This window comes from Camellia sinensis, chromosome 3, assembly GCF_055761805.1.
Source record: "Camellia sinensis isolate YWXY chromosome 3, ASM5576180v1, whole genome shotgun sequence".
Taxonomy (NCBI): Eukaryota; Viridiplantae; Streptophyta; class Magnoliopsida; order Ericales; family Theaceae; genus Camellia; species Camellia sinensis.
The window spans coordinates 75,166,406-75,192,507 of record NC_138963.1 but is presented as its reverse complement, the minus strand read 5'-3'; the positions used below and the strand labels follow the sequence as shown (position 1 = coordinate 75,192,507).

Sequence of the window (26,102 nt, the reverse complement as noted above, 5' to 3'; positions counted from 1 at the left end):
TTTGTATTCACCGCTAATTTGTTTAATTACTCCTATTTATAATGTGGTATAGCTAAAATCTGCTAATTGACAAACGGGCCAACCAGCCCTGTTATGAAGGGAAAATCTATTACAAACTTAAAATATATGAAGAATTAGTATAATGAGGTTGTGTTTCTCTCAAAGTTCAATGAGGAATTTAAGAGAATTTGAGCGGCTTATGGAGTCCATCACGGATCCAATTTCGATGATTTGAAATGTTCATTTTGTATGACTCACTGCATATATCATTCATGAAAAAAATTAGGTTGATCCAATAAAATGTTATGATTATCAAATCGATCTAATTTTTTTCATGAATGATATATGTATGTATGTGCGGACCACCCCACACTCGGAGCACGTACCAAGATATTGTCTACTTTGTACTACAGGGGCACACACGTTTTTGTTTTTCCTTCACTAGAAAAAGCCTCTTGGAGGTTTGTGAGCATGACACACTTTATAAGGTGGATTAAGAGTCCCTAGTGAATCGATGTAATGCACGCACCAAGATATTGTCCGCTTGGTATCACAGGAGCATGTACAATTTTGTTTATCCCTCATTAGAAAGGGCCTCTTGGAGGTTTGTGGACATGACACACTTTATAGGGTAGGTCAAGAGTCCCTAGTGAACCGATGTGGGACAGATTTCTACTCCCCACCATATACACTCAAAACCCTATAAAATGAACAGTTTGAATCATTGAAAAGGGATTTGTGGTTGGCAGGATCCCTCAAGTTTAAATTTGAACTTGACATAAGCCCAACCCATTTCAAATAGCACAGAGGTATCACACAAATATTCAAGAAATACAATGGATAGTAAGCAAAACTATTATTGTATGACAACAACATCAAATGTGAGCTATCAGAATTTTACAAATCAAATTGAACAAATGTGGACTAAAATACAGAAGTTGGGAGAAAAATCATCTAGGTGTAATGGCAGGCATGACTCCACTAACAAGGTCACTGCCAGAGACATCTGCTGATACGTAAGGATGATTCATGTTAGACGATGAAGATGGAGGGCTCACAACCTTAGCAGGGTCAGTAATAAACGATTCTGTTACTTTGCTGTCTGACTCATGCATCAACAGTCCTATGCTTTCAAGTTCCCGAACCACCTCTGCCATTGAAGGTCGTGCGCTTGTCTCTTCTCGGGAACACTTGAGGGCCAAGCTTACAAACTTCTCCACGCATTCAGAAGGATAGGATCCCATTCGTTCATCAATGACAGAGAAGATTATTCCAGATCGACATGCAATGTTTACCTGTCAAAGTTGGAAGAAAAACATAGAAGATAGATGGTTTAAGTTAATGTGGATGGAGAGATCTGAACAGTGTGCAACTTGCTAAAAGCTAATAATTATAAGCAGAAGCTAAAAACACCCATTCCCATACTTTCTAATAATCAATTTTTTCCAACTTATTTAAGTTATTTCTGTCTCGTAAGCCGTAAATAAAAGCTGCACTAAACACTGACATAAATTTTCAAAAACAAATAAGGCAAAAACACCTTACGGGACCAACATGCCATTAAAAATATGATATAGCTTCATATATACACTGCTTTCAAACTAAACCTTCAATACAAAGAAGTGGTGAGGTACTACCTCTCGAACAATGTTTTTGCCATGCGAGATTGGATGCATTCCTGTCAAGAGCTCTAGAAATACAACGCCGAGGCTATAAACATCACTTTTGTCTGTCAGTTGACGAGTGAGAAAATACTCTGGATCGAGGTACCCCTGCAAACAAAATGATGTTCAAGTTTCACACTAGATAATGTCTTCACATAACAGATACTACATTTTACCATTAAGTTTCACACATTAACAATTTTAACCAGACGATCAGCTTAAGAAGCACCAACACTTCTCAGTTCTAACAAGGTAGTGTGTCGGTGTCTGATACGGACACTCATTGAATACTTCTTCACATGTATTGGACATATTTTTAGACCAAAACATAACTTTGGACACTTAAGAGACACATGTTCATTGCTCATACATAGATGAAATTAATTACAAGTGTGAATAAAATAACTTATGAAACAATGATAAATGCATATTATATATAAAATTTTATAGGAAATAGTGTTATTTTATATTTTATATTATATTTAAACAACATAGTTATATATGAGATATGATATTTATAAAACAATATATTTTGTGTCTCCTAAGCATCATGTCCTACATTTTAAAAATTTATCATATCAGCATGTCGGTAATTGTATTTCTTAAGGTTCATTTTAAGATGGGTCATGCTAATAACAACCATTGGGCTGCCAATAAGAGAAAGAAAATACCAAAAACAGAAAAGAAAGAAAGAATCTCAATACAACTTTTACACGTCTCAAAATATTTTTACCGAAACAGAAAAGAAAGAATCTCAGTACACTTTTTACACTTCTACTTTGGGAACTACATATCAGTTTCCTTGAACTCTAAGATTGATCTCAATGAATCAAAGCAACCCAAACAGTTATTTTAACTTTCAGATCCATGAATCAAATTATCAGAATGCATCATGTGAAACGCACCAACCAAATGTTTTTTACAATAGATGATAATGTAGTATTGTACTCAAATTTACATAAGAATCATTGTAAATTGACAATGATTATGCACACATACAACCCATTGATAGAGTGATCATTTATTAATGCATGGATCATGATTTTTTTTTTTAAAGACATTTTCTTCTACTGGGTGGATGATTTTTAAGAACTGGTATGACTTCACAGAAGAATCCATCTAGCCACCCATAAGTAGCTGGGATTACAAATCTGTATCAACTGGAGATCAACAAAAAGTAAAAATGACACTAAGTCCAAATCTATGTTACCTAGAACACAGATCATTTTGGTATGAGGAATAAGAACGGGAACGTAGTACGCCACGTGCTCTAAAATGTGTTACGATAGGAATAGAATTCTTAGTTTGACATCCACCATATTATATATATATTTTTCTTTAAACTAATCATGCAATAACATAATTCTATGAACAATATGACCTATTGTTTTACATTTGGTCAATCCAAAACTCCATTCCATCTAGATTATAGTTCATTATATTTGCCTTTTTCCCTATTAAGATGAACTTTTAATGAAAAACATAGACAAAATCATGGGACCGTTTTGGATCGCTAAATTCACCATTTTGGAAAGGAAGTGTATCATGTTTCGGAATGTGTGTTCAAAAACTTAAAATCGCTAGGATGTTAGCGTTTCTGGTAACACTGGTCCAATTCTTTTGAATGAGTGGCAGACAACAACTTGGCTCGAAAGAAGCTTAAGTTGTTAAGGAGAGCACAACAATGTACATAAAGCTCTCATACCCTCCCTTCTGTATAACTGCCACTCACATTTAGAGAAATATTGACCAAACTGGGTGCAAATGCATGCGCGCCACACACAAAAAGTCCACATGGGCAACAGAAGAGGGAAACAAATACACATGGGGAAACTTAAAACCAGGACCTCTTAGAACCAAAGCTCTAATACCATGCTAAGTGACCAGTACCCCCAAAACTTAAACTGCTATAAAGAATAGGCCTAACAATGCATATCAAGCTCTCACAAGTACTGTTAAAAAAAAAACAAAAAAAAAAAGGGCTCTCACAAGTACATAATATTTTAATGATCTATAATATATCACCGAGACTTGATCATAAACATTAGTTAGCGATATCTCAATCAACATATCTGTGGCGTACTACAGATCTATGAATTTGGATAAAAATCTTTTGCTTCAAACTGTCTTTGATTTCAAATGTTCTGTGAAATCAATGTATAAAGAGAACAATACAGAGAGAATAAATGTATCTGATGATCTTATTATTGATTGATGTATTACAAGATTGATAAATTACAATTCCTATACAATCTATATATAGAAGAAAATGTGGTAGTAGGTGTAGTGGAGGTGATAGTGGGTTAGGTGAAGTGGAGTGTGTGGTGAAGTGGAGGTAGGTGAAGTGGAGTGTGTAGTGGAGTAGGTGAAGGTAAAGATGGGAAATTCTAACAGCCCCCCGCAAACTCAAGGAGGAGAGAAACTAACCAACTTGAGTTTGGAGAGAGTAACAAAACAAGAAAATACATAAAAATAAAAAAGGATAGGAGACACTGTATGGTCGTGTCAGACCATTGGTAAAGACACTGAATGGTGGTGTCATAACGTTGTAGAGGACACTGTATGGTGGTGTCATAACGTTGTAGAGGACACTGTATGGGGGTGTCATAACGTTGTAGAGGACACTGTATGGTGGTGTCATAACGTTGTAGAAGACACTGTATGGTGGTGTCATAACGTTGTAGAAGACACTGTATGGTGGTGTCATAACGGTGTAGAGGACACTGGATGGCGGTGTCAGACCGATGTAGAAGACAGTTTATGGGGTCATGTCGGACCGTTGTAGAAGACAGTTTATGGGGTCATGTCGAACCGTTGTAGAAGACAGTTTATGGGGTCATGTCGGACCGTTGTAGAAGACAGTTTATGGGGTCATGTCGGACCGTTGTAGAAGACAATGTTGTGACAGTTTACGGAGTCTTGCTGGACCCTTGTAGAAACTAACCGGAATCAATGTCGGGACAGTTTACAGAGTCTTGTCGGACCCTTGTAGAAACTAACCGGAATCTATGTCGGGACAGTTTACAGAGTCTTGTCGGACCCATAAAGGAGCTAACCGGAATCAATGTCGGGACAGTTTACAGAGTCTTGTCGGACCCATAAAGGAGCTAACCGGAATCAATGTCGGGACAGTTTACAGAGTCTTGTCGGACCCCTGAAAAAGTGGCACCCTCAAAAGGTGTGCCCAAAGTTGTCAAAAAGGCGTGCCATCAAAAGGCGTGCCCAATTCATCAAAAGGTGTGCCATCAAAAGGCGTGTCCATTTTATCAAAAGATGTGCCATGAAAAGGCGTGCCAGTGTGTCGGGCGGCAAGAGGCGCGCGATGCGCGTGGCTGCCTCGGCTATTTAACCATGACAGAGCCTGAGGCCGAGGCAGAAGCAAAAAAACTGCGAAATCCTCTGTAAAACTCTTCGTTGTGCTGAGAGAGAGAGGCTGTAACACTGTTGTGCTGAGAGAGAAACTCTGTAATACGCTGTAACACTCTGTTGCCCAGAAAAATGGCCTCGTCCTCGTCTTCCCGTGGACTGCTCACCCTCTTTCCCGACCTCAACGAGTCAACGAGAGAGAGAACTGGTGCGGTGGCACTGGAACCTCAACCAAACACCGCTGGGTATACTCCGTTGAACTTTCCGATGCGGTCTGTGGAGCAAAGAATGGCAGTGCTATCGGATGTGGAGGCCAATCAGTATACTTTGAAGGTATGTGTGGAAAGCATGACGGCGGTCACAAACCTGTCGAACCGGCTGCAGAGTAGGACAAATGAGGTGTAGCAGTTAAACTCCCAGCTGGCTCTGCTCCAACGCATGTATAAGGATGCGCGAGCAGAGATAAGTGTGCTAAAGGCAGAAAACAAGGAGCTGAAGCGGAAGGCCACCGTGATGTTCCGATTTGGAGGTCCGCCATATGCTGTAGTGGAGGAGCAGGGGGGATTGAATGTGCTCGGTGGCATGGGAAACACGGAGGCAACACCGTCAAGGACTGTCCAAGACGGAGGCAAGAAGAAGAGACCGGCGGCAGAGTAGGTCGGTGGGTGGCCGTCTGCAGAAAAGAAAACAAATCTGTTGGTGTTGTGTTTTGGTTTGTTGGTTTTTTTTTTTTTTTTTTTTGTGTAAAATTGTGATCGGGGTTGATCCCTGAGATGAATAAAATATAGTTTGGTGTGCAAAGCTATATGGTATGAATGGAATTTGAAAAAGATGAAAAAATAATGTGAAAGCAAAATAAAGAAAGAAATAATAATGTGAAAGCAAAATAAAGAAAGAAATAATAAGAAGAAAGTTGAAATCAAAACGGCAATGGTGTTTTTTTTTTTTTTTTTTTTTTTAATAATAATAATAATAATAATAGATAGAAAAGAAAAGAAAAGAGAAAAAAGAAAAGAAATTGAATTCAATGTATATATATGTATATGTTTACATATTAAAATATAGATAGAATATATGATGATGAGATTTTGGGTGGAAAAAATGATAAATTATTTTAAGAGATAGGTTTTTTTTTTTTTTTTTTTTTTTTTTTTTTTTTTTTTTAATAAAAGATAAAAAGTGGGGCGGTGGAAGATTATTATATGATGAGTGGTGTAAACGGGGAGTGTTTGGGTAATATCAAACAATAAAAAGAGATATAGATATATATATATATAAAATAAAGAAAGTGGGGGAGAGATGGAAAGTGTGAGGTTGGAGGAGAGAGAAAGAGGGTGGCGTGAGGGACATGCCCATGTGGGGCAATTGCTTTAGCAGCAGTGTCTGTTCCAACATTAATTGTCTCTGACCTGAGGCTTTAACAAATCATGATTTAGCCAAACAGATTCAACGAGGGCCAGTCAACTTTGCAGAACTTCTTTCTGAACAGTAACAGGGACCTTTACCTCCTCCAAATTGAATCTAAAAAGCTGGGAGAAGGACTAGTATACGAAGCTGTAGATGCCTCAAATGTCTTTCCCCATTTGAACTAACACCAAATCAGGTAGAGACACAAAGATGAATGACAAAGCTTGTTGCCATTCAACTTAGCAAACTACAACTGAATTGGCCACCCGATAAAGTAAGCTTCTCTGCTTTTGTAACTGCATCCAAAGGGAGAGGACCGTCGGTGGCGACGAAGAGTTCCTGCTGGTGCGTGAATCGGAAGGGGTTGTGGTGGCGGAAGACAACAGAAGCGGCTGTCATAGCGGCGGTGGTCTCGCCGGCGAGGTCCGATCCGGGGTTGTTCGGGTAGATCTTGTAAACTTGCCTTGAAGTGGGCATGTCCTCTGGCCTTTGAAGGTAACCAGATCTCTGAGCATTGTAAGTAACAATAGAGAGTATATTAACCGAACCTAGAAGAGTACACAGAGATGTTCTGACAAGAAAAAATGATAGCGGAATAAGTTGAGGTCCGGCGGGCGGCTAAGGTGAGGTTGCCACCCGCCGGGAAGCGAAAATACTAGGTTCTAAACCTGCTCTGATACCATGTAGAAAAATCAATGTATAAAGAGAACAATACAGAGAGAATAAATGTATCTGATGATCTTATTATTGATTGATGTATTACAAGATTGATAAATTACAATTCCTATACAATCTATATATAGAAGAAAATGTGGTAGTAGGTGTAGTGGAGGTGATAGTGGGTTAGGTGAAGTGGAGTGTGTGGTGAAGTGGAGGTAGGTGAAGTGGAGTGTGTAGTGGAGTAGGTGAAGGTAAAGATGGGAAATTCTAACAATGTGTCATAAAAAAGAGTCAAGCTTACCGGAGTCCCCTTAACGACTGTGGATACATGAGCAGGTATAGTTCCTTCAATATCAGGGATGGGGGCAAGCCGTGAAAGTCCAAAATCGGCAACCTTTGCAGTAAATTTAGAATCCAACAATATATTGCTGGCCTTGATATCACGATGGAATATTGGAGGATTGGCTTCCGTATGTAGATAGAGAATGCCCTTGGCTGCAGCTAGAGCAATTTTCAATCTCATGGCAAAGCTCATAGGCGCTTTAAGCTTACCTGTGGTATCATAAACATCAAAACATACATGCAAGCACCAAGTAATTAACATATTAATAATATAGCCCTCATTTTCTTACACATGCACAGAAGGAAAGAGTGACGGGATTTTCCTAAGGTGATAATATTTTCCTGGGTAATTAAAAAATTATAGACAGTATTTTCTAGATTTTCTGCAATTTTTAATTGAAGACAGTATTTTTCAGTCAATTTTCCTACGGTAATAGTATTTTCCTGGGTGATTCGAAAATTCGAAAGAGCATTTTCTACTGTTTCTAATTTCTTTAATTGAAATTGTGAGTTCTAAAGCAAGTGCCACCGGTTAACTCATGATTCCAATTAGTATTTCCAGAAGAACACCCATAAATAATAAAGGACGAATTGCTAAGAAGTAAACTTAAAAGAAGTTTATAGAATATACCAGATAGCTGATCCCTCAGGGTACCGTTGGGCATGAACTCATAAACCAACATCTACATGCCAAAAAGGGAAAGACAAATTAAATTAACCAATTTTCCTGGCACAAAATAAAAGCTTCCATAGATGGTAGAGAAATAAAATATTTGTTCAAAGAAGACCAGAAGAATAGAACACTGTTAATTTCCAGGAGGTTAAGCATAAGACCAATCGTTAAGAAATAAATGAAAAGGTTACTGTCACTTTCAAAGAAGAGACAAAGTAATGGAAGTGGCTACTTCCCAATTTCCTACACATGCACTCATCTATTTTGTCAGTAGGTTGACTCTGTTGCTCAATTGTTCAACAATGAACATTAATTACGGGCCAAGCGGCAGATGGAAGGGTGGATATACATATGTAAGTTTTCTGAGAGAATTCATATATTCCATTATCAATAATACAAAGAGTACAACCAAGTTATATAGACCTACTCAAAAAAGGGAAATAAGAATAAATTTATATTCTACAATCAATTTAATATTCACATAATCTAATATATTTATATAATATTCTCACAACATATACACTATTCCTCATTTTTGGAACAAATAGTGGTAGTATCTTTGACAGGGTTGGATTTTTGGTTGATGGGATGGTGTTCAAACTCCCAAAATGCAGTCTAGACAGGTAAGTGTATATGAATTTAAGTTTTCAAGTAAGTAGAAAGGTACCTGTTCACCTTCTTCATCACAGTATCCAATCAAAGAAACCAGGTTCCGATGATGTAACCTTGACAACAGTTCTATTTCAGTGAGAAATTCCTTTTCACCCTGCAATGATCCTTCTTGTGCACGTTTTATGGCCACAACTGTGCCATCAGCTAGAATACCTTTATAGACATTCCCATACCCTCCTTGTCCTACTTGAGTGGAAGCATGAAAATTGTTAGTTGCAAGTGCCATTTCTCCGTAAGTGAAACCTTTTACACCATCAATGTTGAAAGAGATCTTAGACGCTGCAAAAACATATAATGTGAAGTCAGTGTTACATATGATGATAACCATTTCTTGGAAGCTAATATATCTTCACTTTTATTTCATGCATGCAGACTTAGTCTTAGGGACTACAATTCCCATATATCACATTAACAGCATTTCAAATGGAAAGGCGCTGAGTTGTGAGCTGAGTAACACAATACACTTGTCCAGCCTTCAAACACATAACCTTTAGTTTACAATTTACAAATTGCCAATGCTGTAATGCAGCAGTTAGTCAATAATTCTATTACAAGAGGATGCATAGCAATCCCAATATTCAGGAAAAAAGGGTCAATACATAGTCTAACAGGGATGTTTATGACATATTGTTATTCCAACACATTTTTTGGGTTGAAATTCATGAACCATCTTATAGGCATATAGCTAGTTTGGGTTAGAGATTCTGTTTGTTCTCCATCAATTATTTGATCAGAATCATACCCAAGTTGCCTCAGTTCATTGCCAACACATAGCTAATACATCTAATAAATATAATACAACCAAGTTTTTCTTTCAAGCATTAAATGCAGATATAACATCATGTAGCTTCCTCAAATTCAATCCTTCTCCTTCACAAATGAATTACAATAGAGGATCTTTATCAAGTATGGTTCAGACAACTTCCAGTTAATTTACAACGTAATTCTAACTACAAGCACTTGTTATAAATATATACATATTTGTTTATGTGTATTTATATTTTCACACTGCTAAAAAAAATTATATACGAAACTACCTTCATGGGATTTGTGCCCCCCACTTGGTGTTTTGGAAGGTGAACTGCATACCACAGGCCCGTAAGGCCCATGGTAAATCAAATATTTTATATTGGGTATTTTAAAATCCTAATGGTCAGGGTTGAACATGCAGTATAAGAAATCATAAAACGCAACCAAAATATGGTGAGACACAAGTGCTTACATACAGTTTGCCCATGTATAAAAACCATTCTTTTAAGTTTTCAAATTAAAAACAATCAAAGATGGCCATATACAACGTTATATAATTACAGCTCTGAGTAATTCAGGGAGGATAACATGCATCTCCAACACATTTAATAGTCTGTAGAACAGCTTCTTTTTCATCTGAAAAATCTATCATGATAAATTTAATAATGATCCCAGTTCTCTGAAAAAAAATAACAGTCACCCCAGTATAAAGCATACGAGGATATGCTTTAACAAATCCCAGTATCATACTATAGTTGTTGTCAATAATTAGAATACAAGATCACCATTGCCAACAAATTGAAATTTGTGTTGTCAACTACTAAAATTAGGAACTAAACAACGGAGAATCAAGATAAATTTTACTTCCACGTCAGATAATGGTAACCGTAATATACTCACATAGATGTCTTCTTGAAGATATATGGCGTTTTCTCGCATTCAATCTCAATATAAGAAGTGATACAATTGCGGATAATGTAACTGCACCTGCAATCGCCCCAAGTGCAATGCCAATCAGTGCTACCTTGCTAATACCAGATTTTGAAGAGGAGAGGTCCGCTGCAACAGAAACTAAAATTATGAGAAAACCCCTCTAAAAGTTATGCAACATCCGTCCATTCCTATCTGTATATGAAATGAAAGTAGGTAAACTTGACTGTGTATTTTGTTGATTAGAATGGCATTGATGTATTTGTGGTTGCTTTTTAGGTGAATGTTATCCCGCTGAGTGATCATCCGATATTGTGATCCAAGCATCATAAACAATAGTTTTAGCGGGGTACATTGATTATTCTTGACCACTAGTCATTGCAATTGGAGCAGTGAGGAGTGGAGATCTAGACAAGGGGAGACTAACAACAGTGTTAGACCCACTTGAAAGCAGAATTCAAACTTAGGAGCTTGAAGGTGAAAAAGTAAAGTCTAACACATTCAGGGTTGGGTCGTAAGTCATTTGGAGTCATTTTATTAAACTTTTGATCTCATGGATTTTAACAAGCAGGGTGGCTTGTGGGTTTTTACCCAAGGGGGTCGTTGTTCCCAAGGGTTTTCTACATATATCACTATGTTCATGGTCTTTACTTTATTAGTACCATATTTTTGTAGATGATTTATGCATGATTGAGATATTGGAATTGGTATATTGAATTAATCAAAATAATCAACTTGTTAATTTTTTATTTGGTAATTAGTTACAACAAATTGGCATATTCATCTCCTCTTTATGCACAAACATGTCCACTTCTGCAATTTCATAACCTATTCTTACCACCACGCCAGGGCAAAACAACACTAATATATATACATCTTGGTTATCCATATTTTCAGATGGAGGCATAGAGCACAAAAAACAATTAGACAACCTTCCCCCAGAAACAGAAATACAAAGACCATAACTAATTATATCTATATCAAGAAAGTCCAAAGCAAAAACCGTCAGATGAGGTTTATGAGACAAACCTTCTTTATAAGGGTCCAACAGAATGAAGTTGAGAACCTCATAAGGTCCAAAAATTTTACTATCATGAATCTCCCATCTTGTGAACAAACCCTGAATTCGTAGAACCTCACTCCTATCGAATAAATGAGTGGTGTTGTCAATGTATACAGGAAAAATCTTCAAGTACATTCTCAGTCGGGGACCTATTTCCCACATAGGAGTAGTAGCAATGTCAAGTTGATTAGCCTTCAACTCGAGACCAGAGGTTAGGTACTCCTCAAATAGATTGGTGTATGGCCGAAAATCTGAGAATCCAGGACTTTTCAACCGATAATCAACGATCAAAGGCACAGCACAGAAGCATGGTACAAGTGATGATGGGGCATATTCGTAAGGGGGTGGGCACGATTGCACGAAACAAGCACCAGTGGAGTTTGTTGAGCTCTGGATATTACTGTCATTTTCATTCTGAGATCCACAAAACTGGACCGGGTTGGTATTTAAGCATATTGGATTTCCTTGAAGCCTACAAATTGTTAAACAAATAACAAACAAGAGGGAACATTACTCTATGAACCTGCTATGTCTCTATCAATACTTTACTAGAATCTAAAAAGTAAAAAATCTAAGATTTTTACAGAGGAAACATATCTATATTAAGAAACATTTCAGTGTGGAAGAAGATGGCAAACAAACCTAACAGTAACATTTGGAGGTAGGTTATCACTGCCTGAGATATTTGAAAGCATATTGTTCTGTAAATCCCTGTAGACCAATGAGCATAAAACGTTTCAAGCAAAGGCAATATCAATCAACTAACTTTACACCTAAAACCTATCAGAGTCTAACAAAGAAAGTTACAATTTGGATCTCAAAAACAGCAAGCAGAAACTTGCAATAAATTTTCAAAATCGTCGTTAACAAAACAAGTATCAACCACCTGCACACCTAAAACTTGTCAGAGTCTAATAAAGAAAGTTACAACCTGGGTATCAAAAAGCAGCCTGACATTGCATCAAATCTTACGACTTTGTTATTAGCAAAATAAGTATGAGATGCTTGATAGTGCACATGCACATGTGACCACACAAACAAATTTCTGAAAATCCAGTTGCATAGCATAAAGCCTTTCAAGAAATCAACTAACCTCACCTAAAACCCATGAATCAAAATCAAAAGTAACAAATAAAAATAAAAAAATGAATATTTAAGAAAGTAAGTGACAAGTTGGAACACAAAAGATCATGTTTAAATGCACAACAAATCTTCAATAATAAAACAAGTATGAGATGGTTGAGAGTGCACAAGTGAACGCACACTCGCATACACATTGTTTTGAAAATCCCTACCATATCAAAGATCATAGAGCTTTTCAAGAAAAAATTAATATCAACTAGCCTCACCAAAAGCCCATCAAAGTCTAAGAATAAATTTGACAAGTTGGACCACAAACAGAGAATGTTTAAACTTGCAACAAATCTTCAACTGTGTTGGTAGCAAAACAAGTATGAGAATGCTTGGGAGTACACATGCTCACACACATGCATACACATGCAAGTGTGGTGGGGGTGGGGGTGGGGTGGGAAATGATTGACTTCTTCATTTCATGTCTTACACAACTTACACGATGAGTCTCTCGGTACCATTAGAAGTTCTATTTTCCCAGATATTGGATGGAACAGAACCACTTAGTGAATTGTTTGCAAGTGCCCTGAAATGAAATAACATACAAAATTAACCCAATCATTCCATTAAATAATTAAAGTCATAGGCATCAGTAGCTCTAAATTTTATGGAACACAAAATAAAGCAAGTAGACACGTAATTCAAATAAATAGTTTCAAACATTACTGTTTATGGAACCATGCAATTTATATGGAAAAGGGGGAAAAAGTTGAAGAATGCTCACAATCTCTGAAGTTGAGGCAGGCCTGAAAAGATGCCAGGGAAGGTTCCATTAAGATTGTTGTTTGATAAATCGCTGCAAAATTTTTATTAACGATTGACGCATAAGTCCAGAAAACTGGCAGTGTCATAGATGACTAGTATTTTCAATTCTGAAAAGTATAATTTTTCTTATTAATACTCTGTATAGAGTATTGCAATATGATTAGATTAACACTAAAACATCAAAGGTGGAGTGTTCTTACATAGTTGTGATATTTTCGGAAAGCTTAACTTGTGGTATGGATCCACTAAGCTGGTTTGAACTGAGGTCACTGAAATGTAAAAGTCATCATTAGTTGACAAAATCATATATATAAAGCATATACGCCGAAAAAAATTAATGACTACAGAATTGTCTTCAAATAACCAGGCATCGAACTTTTTTCAGCATGATTTTTGTAGCTTCTCCAACAGGGAAGCCTATTGTCATATGAGATATGAAATTATTTTGCAAAAAATGATGGTAAACTGTCAAGAGGAGCATTGGCACATAATTAGTTCCATAATGTCTGATAGATATTCATGAACATACATATAAGAAAGGTTCAGCATCCTGCTCATGTCGGGGATTGGTCCTTGCAAGCTGCAGTTCCTAAGACTCCTGATACAGCCAAGAATACTGAGTCACAACCAATCTTTAAAAGTTTCTGAAACATGTGCAAATGCATGTTCCTTGATCTCATGAGAAAAACAAATAAATCTTTCAAGGAAATGAAAGGTTGTCAACAACTAGTCAATGTATCAAGAAATCTCCTCTCTCTCCCCCTCACTGTACTACAGTTTTTTAATTTAATTCAAACAAAAAGAGAAGGCTTTATGAAGCTATAGCATCGTGCCTCCTGGGTTACATCTCAAGCAAAAACAAAATAGAGATCATGGCACCTTGCCTCATGTTTTAGACCTTTTTCTATGTACTTAGAGCATCTCCAATCCTCATAACTTCTTTCATCAAATTCAAATTTGATGAATAAACAGTTAAAAGTGAACTTCAATCATTTCACCAAACTTGCATCAAATGAAGGGAGAGGAAAAAATTTCACCAAACCAGGAATTAACCAAATCATTCACCAAATTTCCAACATTCGTATTTTTATTCAAATTTGATGTAATTTTAAAACAAGTATTGGAGATGGTTTTCTTTCATCAAAAATAGTTAAAACAGGTTTATGATAAGTTTGGAAGTTTTCGAAAAAATTGATGAAAAAAAGAGCAAGGATTTAAGTGTTCCATATCATGTCGAAGCTTTAATCAAATTTTCACTGAAATTTGATTGAAAGGGATAGAGCAAGGATTGGAGATGCTCCTAAGAGATCAAATATAAACTATATGCACTTACAACTTCATCAAATGAGACATGTTGCCATATGTAGCTGGTATTGTAGCCCCCCCATCAAAGTGGTTGTTGTCCAATTGACTGTCAAATAACCAAAAAAGATAACTTATGAGATATTAGACACAAGATACTGATGTGCTTTTTCAATGGGGGAAAAATGTTTCCTCAGTGATATAATGAAGAGGAAATCAAAAGCAAAAAGCAACATTCCAAAGCTAATCTACACCCATATAGATGCACGTGTATATTCTTCTTTCACTAACGCATTGTGCTCACCAACTCAATAAAAGCCTTTGATCCTATGGTACTTGGAACGTGGATATTTCCAGTACGTGGAACGGGGAACAGTAATGCAATACACCACATGCTCTAAAATGTACACCACATGCTCTAAAATGTAGTACGATAGGGGTTGACTTGTATATGTTACACTTAAGAATTTAAGGTACTTCTAGAGTAATTTTCTTTTAACTATTATGCATTCAATCATTTTTATTTTTATTTTTGTTTTTGTGTGTGTGGTCATGTAGCAAAACATTTCTATGAGCAATTTATGATGACCCTTTTTGATGTTTTTGTCTTTTCAAAACTTAACTCACCTTAGATTTTAGTTCATTATATTTGATTTTTTTTCCTCCTAAGGTTATTTAAGGAAATATATTGGAAAAACTTTTGAGATCGCTAAAAAATTTACTATTTTGGAACGAAAGTGTACCATGTTTCGGAACGTGAGTACAGATAAATCATTCGCTAGGATATAGCGTTTTCTGGTAACACAACTTTGATCCCAGCTACATGGGGTTTACTCTTGATATATATAACATGTACAACATGTAATGCACTTATTCTTGTATTCACATTGGCACTATAGCCAGATTACAATGCCATACCCTTATTGCTAACTAAGATGCACGGGCACGGGCACTAACAAGGGTATTTTTAAAAAGTTAAGATATGAAAATACATATTTATTTGTTAATTCCCACTAAATCTAAAATTTAAGCATCATTTAAAATAATAAAAAAACACTATTTCATCCATGATTAACTATTACATCACAAATGTAAAAAGCATTTGAGTTAAATAATTAAGAAAATGCAAAATTTTAAAAGCTAATAAAGTGAAAATTGTATTCTAATAACTACTGAAGCAAGAAAATATACACTATCTGTAGTTTAGGCATATTGGCGAGCTCTGGCGGAAGATACCCTGATAAGTTGTTATTGTCAAGTAGCCTGCAGAATTTTACATCATTAAAGACAAGCCAAATGTCCAAATGCATTTGAAGTAAAAGAACACCACATTACCACATTACAAGTAAATGCAACAAATTACCAACTTACAAGTGAACAAGTTCTGGGAGACTAGACAGTTCAGGAGGGATTTGCCCACTAATTGAATTGTTGTTCATGTGGCTGCTCAAGGGATGAAGTAACAATAATAATATCAATTATAGTAAACACTAATTACAACAAAAACAATAGTAATAATAACAAATAATAAATCACAGTGAAGAAGATAAAGAGAAGCAACAACTAGCCAGCCTTATCTAGGCTATAGATAGAGTCAAAATCCTTACAAATGCTTTGTTTTGTTCAAGTTCGCAAATGATTTAGGTATTGGTCCAGATATTTGGTTCTCGTCAATTTGAATTCTGTCTAAATTAGGAAGATAACCGATCTCTTCAGGCAAGGAACCTGTGAGTCGATTTCCACTCAAGAGCCTGGAAAATAGAAGATCATACAGAATGAGGAACATCCAAAAATATGGAGCACTTTCTCACAACTCAATTACCAAGCAAGAAATATATTGATGTCTATGTCTATATATATTATATTTGATCAGATATCTGAAGCTCCAACAATTCAGAAATAAAAATTTATTTCTTTCCTGATAAGTATAAATGAGAAGCCATTCTATATGTATGAACATATTAGCTTAGGGGATTTCTTAATAATACTAGAATTTGATCAGATGGTAAACAATATGGAATATGAATATCTAGCCAACCCATCAAACAACTACTTCAACTTACAAGAGTATCAAAGATGTAATATTGCCAATCTCCCTCGGTATATTTCCACTTATCTTATTCCACATAACATTCCTTTAAGAGCAAAAGAAAAGAACATATGTCAGTCAACAAACGAAAATTACAATCCACTTGTATAGTAGAAAAAACACAATCCCTACGGAGAATTGATAGAGCAAAAGCAGCACCAAGTTATACGATTAAATGGTAAACATTCCACAAATACTCTGACTCACAATCTTTTCATATAAGATAAGCGATGAAGCTCTGGAGATAAACTGCCTGACAGATTCATATTCTGTAGTAGCCTGCAAAAGAAAACATATAGACCAACTTGCAAATTTAGAAGGCAAAGAAACTATTTTGTATAGGTATTTATCGTTACATCAGATTTAAACAAATCATATTGTCTTTACATCTTCTATTATATTACTTAGAACCCTTGGTTCATGCAATAGTAAAAACATAAAGGAAGGCTTATAGCTAGCAAACTTACTAACTTCTTGTTGTAAAACTTATATACATTTATAGTTTTCCATACTTTAAAATTTATTTATCTAACAAGATGATCTTTCAGGAATTCAATTTTGCCATATGTTAGGCAACGTGGTCCTTTTTGAAGGATTCAATAGTGTGTTTTGGCTAACACACCCCTATAATTTTTTAAAAATATATATTTATGACTCAATGTACCCACAAAAGTATCCAAAACGTGATCATCTTTTATCCGCCCAGTATCCAAGCTGTACTCAAAGTCGCGTACCGATACATATTTTGCGGACCCAGTAAGTGTACCTAGTACTTGTACAACAATATTTTTGGAGTAGCCATGCTTCATAGCTTCTAGGCACATAATTTGGGATAAGCTAGTGAGTCTTTCAGCAACATTATCCAGGAACATAACTTCTAGGCGGACAGTTTCTGCTAAATATCTAACCATCGTATCTGTTCTCTTTGACCAAGAAGTGACAAATTTACTAAAAATGAATATAATATAATCTTCAGATAAACATCCTTTTTTAACATCTTCCTCCTACATAACCTGGCTTAAGATGGAAGATCCCTATACATATGCTATAAACTTTGATGAATGTACCAGTGGTGTGTAAGCCAGGATATGTTACTGCCAGCTTACTTTCCTATATACACGATTCAAAAAATCCATGTTCAAACCTCCAGGACAGGGACAAATAATTAGGAAAAGACTGAAATCATACAATTCTTCAACGTGTAGATAGCCATCATCCATGATCATATTGAAGCACAAAACCCCTGTCCAATTTGACATACATGGATCTCCACGATTCCAATTACTGAGATTCTGATTTGGATCAATCAAACTTTGCTTGAAGGTGTGCAATGCTGTGACTGAAATTATTAGAAAAGGTCATCACAATTTCATCAACATGAATAACTAAACTTCTACATCTATCGAAAAATAAATGATTTGTAAATCATCCACAGTTAAGTTGTCATTGCATTTCTAGTTTGCTTGTGGACTTGGATGATCCTATTTTTTTTTTTTTTTAAAACACATAATTACCAGTCATATAGGCACTTAAACAGAGAAAACCATATAAACTAAAACTAGCAATCGAAAAATGTTCACCAATCTAGGCCATTAATCTAAATGTATTATTCAGGTCTACATGAAAAAAATCGTATCCCAGCATACAGCAAATAGATCCTTTATCCAAGTTGAAGGCCAAAAATCAAGCAAGAAAAACATTGTACTATATAATGTCAAATCTATTATAATCAGAACACTACATGATATCCATTTAGTTGCTTGATATGATAGCTAAGAAGGTTCTTAGAGATCTTAGAAGAGAGCTCTAATTCATGAGAATTTTCATAGATATTGTTGGTGTTTGTGTATTTTAATATTAAAATAAATTTACTAAGTTATTGTTTCTGTATTTGATATTGTTTTCATATCCACATGCATAAATTAAGTAACAGAAAAAGGAGGTAAATCAGAAGGTACATAGTGAACCATTATCGCATTGTGGAGTAAAGTTAACAGGAGAATAGTACATATTAAATGTTCAATAGTGTTTGAATTAATGAGTGCTGGAAAACATGAAGATGAAAAACGTGTAAGAGAAAATGAATGTTGTGAATTAATGTATGGTGTGAAAGTCATAATGATTTGTGGATCTTGCCTCCATTGTGTAGCTATCATCTTCTATATATATTGTTGAGCTTTTGTAGAGAAGAAGCTAAGGCAGAGTATGTGTGATCACATGGCTCTGTCATTATTTATATTCTCTATTATGCTTTTACAGAAAGATTTCAGGCAATTTGTAAGGGTGTTTCTATGGTGGAGCTTTGGGCTCTTGTGCAGAGATGGCTTAAACCAACACGATGTATGGTCCGGTTGTTGTATCATGGGGAAGACAAGCCATTTGAGATGGTCTATTGCACCAGATGGTTTGAAGGATTTACTAGCCGTAGAGGGCTTGAATCTCTTTAAAGAAAGTGATATTACCATGCCTCAGTCCGCTTTGTATAAATCCTTTATTTGTGTGACCACTATTATTTTAGTAATAGTGGATGATGTGTAATCACGTGATTTAATATAATGGACAAAGAGGAAAGATCCACTGACATAGTCTGAGTAAGTCAAACCACATTAAATTTGGTGTCTTCTCATAGTGATGATTTTTCTGACTCAATATTTTTTTTTTGCCCTATATTTATTTTTTGGTGGTAATTATGCCAACAAAGACTAAGAGGGACTCTTATAGAGGTCGTGACCTAGCATGATGGTTAATGCTATTCACCCCAGAGCTATGGCAAAGGTTTGAGTCATGAGAATCAAACTCTTGACAAAAAAGCAAAAAAGAGGGCAAGGTTGCTTACTTGCTACCTCTCTTAGACCCTACCATAAGTGGGACCCTTGTGCCATGGGTGCCGGGGGTGTGAAAAATACTGGCTGACTTGCCAATTTGCACAACCCTGCGCTGATCTATGCAGGTTGAGATCGTGGCTAAGCGGCTTGAGCAGATGCCAACACGTAAAAAAGTCGCTCGGATCCCTTATGAAAATGAATCCTACTTTGAATCGTTTAAATGCTAGGTCGTTCCCCTCAAGTGACGCGTTGCGCCTGCCTCCGAGTGTTTCGAAAAGTGAGCAAGGGGCGCCGCATCGACGCCTGGGTGCGGTGAAAAATGGGTAAAGGTTTCCGCATTTTCTGGACGAGCGCGGGTAAAGAAGCTAGTCCAAGACTATAGATTTAGGATAGCCACTTGGAACATAGGAACCTTAACTGGTAGGACGATGGAATTGGTAGATGTTATGATTAGGAGGAGAGTTAGTATAGCTTGCATATAAAAAACTAAGTGGACGGAAGAGAAAGCTAGGGAAATTGAGGATACTGGTTTTAAACTTTATTATAGTGGTAAGGATAGACGCAGGAATGGGGTAGGAATCATAATTGCCAAGGGTCTTGTGAAAAGTATGGTGGCAGTCACTAGGAAAGGAGATAGGATTATGCTAGTTAAACTAGTTATTGGAGGGAATATAGTGAACATTATTAGCGCTTACGCCCCTCAAGTAGGGTTAGATGATCAGACTAAGAGGGATTTTTGGGAGCAAATGGATGAGATCTTACAGGAGATACCCGTAGGAGAGAACCTGGTTATAGGTAGAGATTTTAATGGCCATGTGGGCATAGATAAAGTAGGTTATGAAAGGGTGCATGGTGGATACGGCTTTGATGACAGAAATGAGGCTGGAGAGAGAATCTTAGATTTTGCGTTGACTTTTGACCTGGTGGTGGCCAATACTATGTATAAGAAGAGGGAGGAGCATTTGATAACCTTTAAGAGTGGATTAGTTAAGAGCCAAATAGATTATTTCTTAGTGAGAAAAGTGGACTGCCTAAAATGCAATGATTGTAAGGTGATTCCTGGAGAGAGTCTGGTCTCTCAACATAGGATTTTGGTACTAGATTTATGTTTTAGAGGGCAATACCAAGCTAGGAAGGATGGTGGGCATCGTAGGACGAGATGGTGGGACTTAAAAGGGGATAAACTAGAAATATTTAATAATCGAATGGATAAGGAAGGTACTTGGGACTTAGAAGGTGATGCTAACACTATGTGGAATTCAATGGCTAATTGTATGAGGAGAATCTCAAGGGAAGTGCTTGGAGAGTCGAAAGGAACGGGACCCAGCTCTAGGGAAACTTGGTGGTGGAGGGAAGAGGTCCAAGCGGTAGTTAAGGCAAAAAAAGAGTGCTTTAAAAAGTGGCAGAAGGATAGAACTGAGGAAAACCTTAAGAGCTATAGATTGGCTAATAAGGAGGTCAAGAAAGTAGTGAGAGAGGCTAAGTTGAAAGTTTATGATGACCTATACACTAGACTAGATAGTAAGGAGGGAGAGAAGAGGGTATACAAACTTGCTAAGATACGGGAGAGGAAAACAAGAGATTTTAATCAAGTAAAGTGCATCAAGAGTGAGGATTCTAAGGTATTGGTGAAGGATAATAAGATTAAGGAAAGATGGAAGAATTATTTTGAGAAACTGTTAAATGAGGAATATGGAAGTACGACAATAGGAGAAGAAATAATCAGTAATACGATAAACCAAGACTATAGATTCTATTCTAGGATTAGGAACTTTGAAGTGGAGATTGCACTTAAGAAGATGAAATCAAATAAGGCTTTAGGACCTGATAATATCCCTATTGAAGCTTGGAAGTGTTTGGGTAAAAAGGGAGTTGCTTGGTTGACTAGGTTGTTTAGTAAAATTTTGTTAACTAGGAACATGCCAGATGAGTGGAGGAAGAGTTTTTTAGTGCCAATCTATAAGAATAAAGGTGATGTCCAGAATTGTAACAATTATAGAAGAATTAAGCTAATGTGTCATATAATGAAAGTGTAGGAGAGGGTGATGGAACGCCGATTGCGAGACATAACAGAGGTGTCAGAGAATCAATTTGGGTTTATGCCTGGTAGGTCAACAATGGAAGCGATCTATCTTTTGAGGAGAGTAATAGAAAAGTAAAAAGAAAAAAAAAGAGACATTCATATGGTGTTTATCGACCTTGAGAAAGCATATGACAGAGTGCCCCGAGATATAATATGGTGGGCGTTAGAGAAGAAATGGGTGACAAAAGGCTACATTGACGTGATTAGGGACATGTATGAAGGGGTGGTGACCACTATTGGATCGCCAGCTAGAGAAACAAATGAATTTCCTATCACTGTAGGGTTACACCAAGGATCTACCTTAAGTCCTTATCTTTTTGCTTTAGTTATGGACGAGTTGACGATAAATATTCAGGATGACGTGCCATGGTGTATGCTTTTTGCAAACGATATTGTGTTAGTGGATGAGACTAGAGAAGGAGTTAACACAAAATTGGAGATTTGGAGAAAAGCTCTTGAATCTAAAGGATTTCGGATAAGCAGAACTAAGACAGAGTACATGGAGTGTAATTTTAGTAACAGTAACAATGAAAGCAGAGGAGAAGTGAAGATTGAGAACCAAGAACTGCCTAAGAGTGAACATTTTCGTTATTTAAGGTCGATTATCACAACAACGGGAGAGATTGATGCAGATGTGGCCCATAGGATTAAGGCGGGATGGTGTAAGTGGAGAAGTGCGTCTGGGATATTGTGCAATAAACGAATACCCACTAGACTAAAAGGTAAGTTTTATAGAACGGCTATTAGACCAGCTATGTTGTATGGGACGGAGTGTTAGGCAACCAAGAAATAACATGTAGATAAGATGCGTGTGGCTGAGATGAGGATGCTAAGATGGATGTGTGGTAAGACTAGACAGGACAGCATTAAGAATGAGTGTATTCGGGAATGGGTAGGAATAGCACCGATAGAAGATAAGTTGAGAGAGAATCGTTTGAGATGGTTTGGTCATATTCAACGGAGACCAACAAAAGCAGTAGTGAAGAGATGCGATGCTGTAACGGTAGATGGAAGTGTTAGGGGATGGGGTAGGCCTAGATTAACGTTGACTAGCGTTATAAATAGAGATATGAATCTACTTAATTTGACTAATGAAATGGCCTTTGATAGGGCCGCGTGGAGAAGAAAGATTCATGTGGCCGACCCCATTTGATGGGACTTAAGGCTTGGTTTGGTTTGGCTCATGCTAGTTGTTTTAGAAATGTTGTTGCTAATGCCACTGTTAATAACTTTTTTCCCAACCCGCCCAGCCCGTTTGTTTGAAACGCGGCATATTTTTCAATCAAACTGCTGGTTTTGAAGCAGTCTGATGGCAGGTGAAAACTTACTCAGCCCGCCTAATTTTTTTGGCTAAAAAAATACCCCCAACCAACCCAAACCAATCTATGCACACCCCCATTGGCTAGTGGGTACAACCTCCTTTAGGAGGGACTGTTGCAGAAGTCCTGAGAAAATGTGTGGCAATATTCAAAACCATCAGTTCTCTTTGAACTAGATTGACCCTCAGATTTTCCAGTTTCAAGGAAAAGCACAACTCTGATTGATCAACCAAATAGACAATAGCTAGCGAGGTGCCTATCCATCTCAAGAAACAGGTTCCCCAGCTTGGTGAACCTACTCTCTTCTTTCGTCATCATAGAATTGACCTCCCAATGAAACCTATAAGGATTTAATCAAATTGGTAATTTTAATTCAGGGGACCACAACTTGATTTCCTTAAAGATTTTCCTCACAATTTTTAAGTCTTATTTGCATTGACGGTGGCATCAACAGAGTAAAGAAACACTTTAATTTGGTCGTCAAACAAGGAAATTGGCTAAAAATTTAGCTCAAATAAATTTGCAAGATTCTTTGAAATTTGAATAGTCAAACATGAACTATGGTTTAAATAAGGTGAAAGCCGTTCCATTCTTTTACCAGGGATTGAATTCTTTTATGATACAAAAATCTTTTGCAGTTCTTGTCAAAATGTAACAAATATGAAGAATCTCTTTGGCATTAAATATGACGAAGCTCTACAATATTTGTCTCTTTACTTTAGTTGAAACCATGTAGAAAATGCACTTATATATGTAATTCCCAAATTTCTACAAGCCAAGTAACATGGAAGTGAACTTTTTCTCATTTTACAGGTTTCACAAAACTTGAGAAGCAAGTTAGATTGTCATTGCACAAAATAGCTCAAAAGGGTAAAAAAAACAATGCAAATTATGAGGAATTTAAACAAAAATTCTTGAAATGGTTAATGAACATAGAAATGTTATACATAACAACAAATAAAAACAAAAGCAAATTAAAGTGTTACCTTCCACTGGGTCAGTAACCTGGCCATCTGCCCCACCAAACAGATGAGAGCAACACAACCACACAACAAAAGCAGTTCCAAACAACATAATCCTCGTCCGGAACATCTCAATACACATAATTGACAAGAATTCTCAAACAACTCTCATAACCAAACACCCTAAATATCTGAATCACCCAAACTCTCCACCTGAAATGAGCAAGAGAAATAAGCAAACACAGATTTACATGCATATATGTATAAAAGAAACGCAGATAAAATAACTGAATTCTCAATCAAAATTAAATAATAAGAAGCTTTTTCAACTTCAAAATATAAATATACATATAGATTCCTTAACAAATAAAGAAAATAATTAAAAACCCTGTTCAAACAGTTTAAGGCGCAATAAGACAAACACGTGGCAGTCAAGAAAAACGATAAAAAAAAATTACATAAATGTATTCACAAATTGCAAACGTGGGTATGTATCTGCATCTATATATATATATATATATATATATTTCCTGGGTATAAAAAATGAAGCAACCTTGAGGAGCAAGAGACTAGGGAGCTGGAGGAAGATGGGTTTGGTTCTGGTGTTTTTCTTCTTTTTTTTTTTGCGTTTTTTTCTTTTGGGAGGGTGAGAAGAAGAAAAGAAGAATGAAGGTGTGGAGTTGAAGAAGTCGCCATTACAATTGCTGGGCAGAGATTGAAAAAGACCAAGTTGAGATTACGCATCATTTTCAGGTGATGTTGTGTATGATAATTTGTTGGCGTTATTGACTTTTTTGTCGAGCTTTAACGAGGACTATCAGAGACTAGAGAAGAGTTTTTTTTGAATAACCTTAGGGTGGTGGCAGAAAAATAAAATAAAATAAAATAAATTACTAAAAAATAAAATAAAATAAAATAAAAAGATCTTATTTGAGAATAAATTATTTTAGTAATTTTTTAATTTTTTATAAAAAAAAAATGCTTAGATAAATAGAGAGAGTGATGTGATAACTTATAGTGATTTTTTGACTTTTTAACTAATATGTGTAGTTAACAAACGAGACCTAAATATTGACCAATCTCTCTTATTTTTATAAACAAATTTATATTAATTAATTTATTAGTCAGAACCTATGAATAAATAAATCTAATTAATATAAGTGATTGGTAAGTGCCTAACAAAAAACTTATAAATGGTAAAATTTATATATTTTAATAATTAAAATACTATATTTTTCATGATTTTATAAAAAAATTTACTGGGAATATTTTTGTTTTTTTTTTTTTTTGGGAGAAGGGGCGATTTTTTGGTAGCATTTGATAGAGTTTTAAAAATACGATTTGAGAATAAAGTTATATTTTGAATTTATGAGTTTTGGAATTATGATTTGAGTATAAAAAATTTATTTAATTATGAGTTTTGAAAAGAGTTTTAAATTGAGTTTTGAATTGAATTTGAAATGTTTGATATGACATGTGAAATAAAAAAATTTATTTGGTTATTAGTTCTGAAAAGAGTTTTCAAAACTTAATTCAAAAAGTTATAACTTATAACCAAACACATAACTCAAAACTCTATTAAAAATTCTATTCAAAACTCATAACTAAACTCTTTTTAAAATTCAATTAAAAAAAAATTATTAAAAAAAATAACATAATTTTTTTAATTGAAAATATTGCAAACAAAATAATTTTTTTTGCACAATAAATATTCAATTACTGCTTTAAAATAACTTTTGATTGTATATTTGGTTGGAATTATTTTTGATTTAAAATATATAAAAAATATATTATTTTTGTTAAAAAAATCAAAAAAAAATTCTTTTTTTTTTCCCCTTCCAAATAACAGGTGTCAATTGCAAAAATAAAATAAAATAAAATAAAATAAAAACATTGTTCCAGCCAATCGGCCGGACATTCGGGAGGACGTCCGGGAAGATGACCTGGTAGACCCAAGTCGCGCTTTTCAAAATTCAAAATTAAAAAAAAACTCTCTTCTCCAAACAGAAGCTGAAATAAGTTTTGCAATGTTATATTGGAATTAATTTTTTAAAATTTTAACCAAACAAAGCATTGAAAATAGCTCTGGAATCATGTTT

At 35.7% G+C, this 26,102-nt stretch overlaps 1 protein-coding gene across 5 annotated transcripts; it reads right to left on the bottom strand.

Annotated features, from left to right (window-relative positions):
- Window positions 1–823: 823 nt before the first annotated feature.
- LOC145822613 (putative LRR receptor-like serine/threonine-protein kinase At1g06840) lies at window positions 824–24,830 on the bottom strand. Of its 5 annotated transcripts, none has more exons than XM_082920091.1 (21): window positions 24,703–24,830; window positions 24,028–24,216; window positions 18,003–18,153; window positions 17,022–17,093; window positions 16,789–16,860; window positions 16,333–16,476; window positions 16,097–16,168; window positions 15,917–15,988; window positions 14,757–14,834; window positions 13,953–14,021; window positions 13,624–13,692; window positions 13,383–13,454; window positions 13,098–13,184; window positions 12,170–12,238; window positions 11,494–11,999; window positions 10,435–10,593; window positions 8,780–9,063; window positions 8,071–8,122; window positions 7,399–7,649; window positions 1,638–1,772; window positions 824–1,295 (listed from the first exon to the last, which is right to left on the bottom strand). In XM_082920091.1, the coding sequence occupies exons 2-21, from the start codon at window positions 24,143–24,145 to the stop codon at window positions 951–953; spliced, it is 2,877 nt and encodes a 958-aa protein (XP_082776217.1). In that variant the 5' UTR covers window positions 24,146–24,216; window positions 24,703–24,830; the 3' UTR covers window positions 824–950. The 5 variants fall into 5 exon arrangements, with proteins under 5 accessions (XP_082776217.1, XP_082776215.1, XP_082776218.1 ...); XM_082920089.1 differs by having other exon boundaries at window positions 24,557–24,819; XM_082920092.1 differs by lacking the exon at window positions 24,703–24,830 and adding an exon at window positions 24,462–24,692.
- Window positions 24,831–26,102: the final 1,272 nt, after the last annotated feature.

Excerpts from the sequence above, each read along its gene's own strand:
- LOC145822613 (XM_082920091.1), bottom strand. The coding sequence starts at position 24,145 with ATGTGTATTGAGATGTTCCGGACGAGGATTATGTTGTTTGGAACTGCT. Across the intron at positions 13,185-13,382 it reads CTGCCTCAACTTCAGAGATT|GGCACTTGCAAACAATTCAC; the intron begins GTGAGCATTCTT and ends ATTTCATTTCAG. Across the intron at positions 7,650-8,070 it reads CCTGAGGGATCAGCTATCTG|GTAAGCTTAAAGCGCCTATG; the intron begins GTATATTCTATA and ends ATGATACCACAG.